This window comes from Etheostoma cragini, chromosome 15, assembly GCF_013103735.1.
Source record: "Etheostoma cragini isolate CJK2018 chromosome 15, CSU_Ecrag_1.0, whole genome shotgun sequence".
NCBI lineage: Eukaryota > Metazoa > Chordata > Actinopteri > Perciformes > Percidae > Etheostoma > Etheostoma cragini.
The window spans coordinates 16,001,077-16,007,076 of record NC_048421.1 but is presented as its reverse complement, the minus strand read 5'-3'; the positions used below and the strand labels follow the sequence as shown (position 1 = coordinate 16,007,076).

The 6,000-nt window shown below is 42.2% G+C and overlaps 1 protein-coding gene across 1 annotated transcript; it reads right to left on the bottom strand.

Moving 5' to 3' along the window:
• Positions 1-752: 752 nt before the first annotated feature.
• asb16 (ankyrin repeat and SOCS box containing 16) lies at positions 753-5,463 on the bottom strand. Its single transcript, XM_034894035.1, has 7 exons — positions 4,978-5,463; positions 4,458-4,799; positions 3,653-3,920; positions 2,902-3,310; positions 2,666-2,749; positions 1,061-1,171; positions 753-975 (listed from the first exon to the last, which is right to left on the bottom strand). The coding sequence occupies exons 2-7, from the start codon at positions 4,792-4,794 to the stop codon at positions 790-792; spliced, it is 1,395 nt and encodes a 464-aa protein (XP_034749926.1). The 5' UTR covers positions 4,795-4,799; positions 4,978-5,463; the 3' UTR covers positions 753-789.
• Between the last annotated feature and the right edge of the window lie 537 nt (positions 5,464-6,000).

Genomic DNA, 6,000 nt, shown 5'->3' with positions numbered 1-6,000 from the left:
TTGTGTTTGTATATGTTCTTATTTTGATATGGATCCCCCTGGGTCTGAAATAAAGTTTATTATTATTATTATTATTATTATAAACAGTAAGATTATATTCACAGCAGTATTAGTATTTTTTCTAAAGAATCTCAATCATTTCTCCACCACTGCCTGTTCTGCACACAGCATACAACATTTTATCCAAAATACATCCTGTACATTTATTTTTTCCTTTATCTTTAATTAAATTTCAAACGGAGGCTTAAAAAGTAATTATGAGCAAATGTTAAGTAAATAAAGTAGCATAATTTGCACACTGATCTCTTCATGTATATTCTGGCCAGTTTTTATGGAAAATGCAAGAATAACAAAAGCATATTACTGCCCCAGTATTAGTACTACTATTAGTACTAGTGGTGTATATGATATTCCATTTGTGTTTATCCTGTTCAAAGAAGCTATGCATGTAAATACTGTAGGCTTATTTTTGCATGCAACAGTAATGTTATTAAGTTAAATATCAAGCACTTTGTTGCTGACAGTGTTAAAACAATACTACCAACCAACCATTACAATGTAAACAAATTAAAAGTTAATAATACTCCAACACGGGGTAAAGTTGTGTTTATTTGTATTTTCTTACAGAAAGTCCATCTGAAAGTGTTTCAAGTTGACAAAAAAAGTGTTAGTTTGAAAAAAAGTAACTGAAATAGGTTATTGTAAACTAACAAAAATCTTTTTTTTAAATATTTAAAAACCAATTTATACATATACACACACACACACACACACACACACAGCATGAAGTCACTGGAGCGTCCCGTCCTTACACAGCAGCAAGTAATCCCTTACAGAGCTCGGAATGTCCAGTTCACTGACTGCTGCAAAACATCGGCCTCCGAGGCGCAGGCGTAAAGCACACCGGCAGAGATGCTGCAGAGAGCGAGGCTGGCCGCTCCGCTGACGCACCAGGTCGAAGAAAGGCCGGTGCTCCTGAGGCAGTGAAGGGACAAACAAAACCACTTTAGAGCACTGGATAGGAAACGAGACAAGAAGAGGCGATTTAAATGCCGCTCACCTTGTATATCTCAGTGGACAGGGAGTCCATCCACTCACAGGGAGGGATGGATGTGTACGAGTTCAGCATCACCTCCAGAGTGGCAGGAGAGAGGACACACTGCTTCAACATCTGTGCAGAGCAAAGATCCAACTTGTTAAAAAAGTTCTGGAGTCAAACTACCTGAAAAGGTTAATCCTCGTCCGTCCGACTTGATACTCACAGTATTACATGTGCTACGACCTTTTATGCTTTGAAATTAGATTATTTCTTGCCCTCATATTGTTATTGTTTTCACTATTTAAACACATTTTTATTGCATTAATACTGTATATTGGCCAGATGTTTTGTAGTATTGGACTTTTTCCTTCTAAAGGCCATTTTACAGTCAACGCATCCAAGCGTGCGCGCGCCAATGTGACGTCAACATGACGTAGATCTCGCTGGCAGAAGTCGTAGGCTTTCCTCCTTAGCGCCACCTCTGTTCAGGAGAAGACTGCAACTAGTGTCGCGAGTACGAACAGCTACAGCGCTCTCGTGACGTCACATTTGCTTAAGTTAATGACTTAAGTGATGACTACAAAACTGTCCGTCTACATAACACAAGCTTTCTGTGATCGCACACATCTCCCACCCTTTCTCCACGCAGTCGCTAGTAGCCAAGGAGGACACGGAGGATTTAAAAAAACATGACTGCCTCTTCAGAAGAGTTCATCGTCTTCAATCGAGCTTCTGTGCGGGAAAGTCGCCGGACGACACAATCTTCTGAACATAGCAATCAGCAAACAGAGGGAGTGGCTGAGAACGATGACGTTGCATTTTGGTAAGCTTCAGTGAGTTCTGTACTAAATAGACAGTTAAAGAAATACTAATACTAGTACTATTGGCGGCGGAGAAAGATGCTAGCAAAGCCCTTTGGTCCGAATTCCCAGAAGTTAAAGCCCGAGCCAGAATAATCTTTGCTGAAAAATGTGATTTTCCAGCTCGCCCCGTTAGTGGTGAAGGAGTTGGCTAAGGCTAACGCTAACGACCAAAGGTTAGCGATTGGTTACGACAGATCCAGAGTGGCTCGGGGCAGATCCAATAGTTTTAACCTTCAACGGAGTACCCGCCTTCAAGGAAGTTAACACTTGTCAATGGAGAGTTGCCAGATTCTGTACTGGCTTGAATGTAACCAGTGTCAAAAAGTTACTCACTAAAGCTTTAATAGTAAGGGATTCTGTTGTCTTCATTGATATACTTCAGAAACATAACAATTTGGTACATTTTCTAAATTAAGTTCATGATGTTGTTTGTAGTTCAGATATGAGACCGCGACTGGGTGTTGTTTGATGAACATTTCTTGTTATAAAGAGTATTATTATAATATAATTTTAGAGATTTTCCCGTATAATGTTTATTCATTATTTATGTGGTTATTGTCTCAATTGTTGAATTTACCCTGTGTTCTGATTGGTTGCTACAATCTGTGGCTGCAGTATAAAGATGTTCTAGTTTCCCATTGAGAATTTGGGGAGTTTAACCATTTCTGTTACTAGTTACTCACCTGTCGACCAGGTGTGCATTACAAAACGGATCAATTTACATGTATCAGTGTCACATTCTCTCAGTGTCGTTGTTTTTAACCTTTGGTGAAACAGGCTGAGCTCCGTGGTTCAGGAGTGACCGTGCTACAGCTTCAGGTTGCTGGCCCGGGTAATCCTCAACCACCTATAAAAACAAGCAAAAAGTGAGCTTAAAAGTAAAAAAACAACAACGACTATTACTCCACTGGATTAATCAGATTCTAAACGTCACGTCTTTGCAGTTTCACATAACTGTTAATAACCAACCCTGACATCCCCCAACCCTCTATTAGCTACCTGTAACAGACAGTCCATTGGTGTGTATCCTGCACAGTTGGCAACATCTGCCTTGGCTCCATGCTGCAGGAGGACGTCCACGATTCGGGGGCTGCAGTTTGCACAGGCATTGTGCAGAGGGGTGTGCTGCTTCCTGCCTGCCGTTCTGGGATCAGCTCCTGCATCCAGCAGCTTCTGAATCACACGTAGATAGCGGCCGGCCTCAGAGGGCCTCTCGGCACCGGAGCATGCCGCGTTCAGAGGGGTCTCCCCCTCTTGATTTGTGGCTGCCACATCTGCTCCGTGGCTGAGGAAGAGTTCCACATGCTCCTCCAGGGCTCGCCGGGCGGCCACGTGCAGAGGTGTGAGCCTCGACTGCCTCATCCTCACATTGACCTCTGCACCTCCGTCTAGCAGTAACTCAGCACACCTGGAACAAAAGGCTCATAGTTGCAAAAACATCCCGTTTTCTCTCTCTAACAATAGTTTCTTGGAAGAAAGAAGATTTAAAATCTTTCGGTTTTCAAAGAGATTTCCATTTTCTTACATTCTGCGTGAGCCACTTGTCTCATTGTGAGAAAATTAGGTTTTTAAATTAGACTCTTATCACAGTAGGAGGAAATAACTCTTTAGAAATGAACATTTTTGCACAGTAAGTGAATATGAACATAAAACAACTTCAGTGGTGGAACTGGGCCTAATAGAGATTATTGATATGAATATATAGTGTGCCTACAAACGGTTAGTCGTCAGCTCCTCTAACAACACTCACTGCAATGACTGGGCGGAGGTGCAGAGGTGGAGAGGAGAGCTGCCGTCTGCCGCCAGCAGGTCAGGATCTGCTCCATGAGAAAGCAGCAGCTGGACACAAAGAGCATGGCCGCCCATACAGGCATCATGGAGGGCCGTGTAACCTCCGGGGTCAGCGTTCACCTCAGCTCCACGGAACAGCAGCTCCTCCACACACCCTGTGTGTCCTCTGCTGGCAGCCAGACGTAATGCTGAAGTCTGCTTCACCTTGGAGCTCAACGTCCACATGCCTGAAAGAGGCAGAGGAAGCCTGTTCAGTGTTGACAGCATTTAAGTGAGATTATACAGCCAATCAGATAGCTGTATCGATCCCCAAAGAGCAATTCAGTTTCTACAGTCCACTGAAGCACAGGCCTATACACACATTCATACTGCCAGTCAGTGACGGAGAGCCTAGTGAAAAGGCCTGTGGGAAAGTGCGAGATCCAGAAGTATAGGCTACAAGAAAATATTTGAAATAAGAACTGAATAAAGTTAAAGATAAAGAAAGACGAAATAGAATAATAAAATCGATAAAGTGTAGAGTGTATTGCACATAACCAATTATAATACCAATTTTGAAACCAACCAATATGAGTTTTGTGCAAAATACATCAAATTCAGGACAGCCGCGCCGCATTCAGAAGCTTAATTTCAGAGTGAATAAACCATTTGGAGCGATGGTTAGTTTTTCCAGGAGGCGGCGGATAGCGCCATCCGGAAGGCATTAGTGGAAACTCACTGGACAAAATATAGTCTTTGTATTGTAAGTGATCTTGAACCCGTACCCATCTCTGGAGTCCACAGCATCTCCTCATGCACCGTCTCCATCAGGGCGTTGACCATCGCAGGGTCCTTCAGCACTGCATACACTCCTTTCATGTCCCCCCACATGAAGGTGTTGTGCACGGCCGCGTCTCTGCACCGGACCTGGGGTGGAGGGGCCCGGACCTCCTGGAGCCGTGGTTGCCTGGGAGGAGGCCTGGGGGCCCGGGGCAGCGGGGCCCTTGTCATGGCTCTCCTGTGAGCCAACGCTTGCCGAGCATCCTCCCACTCCTGAAGCTCCTGCTCCAGTCTCAGGGAGCGCAGTGAGGTGGAAGTGAACGGAAATGTGTCCTTTGACATGGCACCTTAAAGTGAGCCCGACAGAAAGTTTGACAAGTCGTACAAAGAAGTTCAAAAGTAGATTTTGATGCCACTTTCCTGTAAATCCGCACGTTAAACTCCTCTCAAAGCAACAAGGTCTTGCCTCTGAAGCACTGTGCCGTTACTTTTCAGAGGAAATGTTAGCCTGCAGCTTATACTCACCCTTCACTGGAACTGTTTGAGTCACAGGGGTCCAAGCAGAGGTCAAGTGAAAACTTTCTGAATTTAAATCACAATTCAAGCCTTGCTTCCTTTTTATGTCAAATATTACAAACTCAAAATGAAATGCCCTTCATTAATGGACACAGTCAGAAGCTTGTTGCTCAAAAAGACTCCAGCACTAGTGTAGTTATTAATAGAGCAGAAGGCAAGCTGATACTTGTATTACCTTAAATGGCCACCAGACTGCAGTATTGATCCAGTAATTATATCCCCCATACTGTCAATTTAACAATAGAACCAAGAAATGTCACTTTAGACAGCATCTCAATCCAGCTATATTGGAGGCCCTGTGGTATTGTCAGGTGTCAATTGAAGATCAAAAGCTTTTAAAGTGTATCATCAGTGTGTGTGTGATACTGGAAGAGTTGGCAACCATAGGCCTACTTGATATAACCCACTGTCTATGGATATAACCTGAGCCATTTACAACTTCCATCTGATTTAAAGGCACAGTGATGACAAAGCATTGTGAGATCATCCTTAACCCTCATGTTGTCCTCTGGTCAAATTGACCCATTTTCCTATATTAATGTTCTTTTTAATTACCCAAAATAACATGATTGATTCCACACTACGCTCTTTGGCAAGTACAGGTCTCTACTTTCATTCATTTTGGGGTGTCTTATTCAATTTTAGAGTATTTGAAAAACAAATCGAAGTGGTTTTGAAATAGTATTGAGCAAAAGTTGACATATTCCAGTTTGTGATTATCCATCAACATACATTCCTTTAATTTTAGTCAAAAAAAAATCATATTTTCTGCTTTTATAACTCAAACATTAGGTATAATTTTCTTTAAATTAGGTTTATTCACCAAAAATTTTAAAAATAACTGGAAAACAGAAGTTAATAAGTTAGTGTTACGTAATGTTAAACTTCAAAACAGTGACAAACATTGAAAAAAATGTTGAAAAAAGGGACAAAAACATGATAAAAAGATACAAACATTGATAAAAAGCATCA

Coding starts and splice junctions, on each gene's coding strand:
- asb16 (XM_034894035.1), bottom strand. CDS start 4,794: ATGTCAAAGGACACATTTCCGTTCACTTCCACCTCACTGCGCTCCCTG. Junction 2,750..2,901: donor CAATGGACTGTCTGTTACAG/GTAGCTAATAGA, acceptor TTGTTTTTATAG/GTGGTTGAGGATTACCCGGG. Junction 976..1,060: donor TGTCCACTGAGATATACAAG/GTGAGCGGCATT, acceptor TCACTGCCTCAG/GAGCACCGGCCTTTCTTCGA.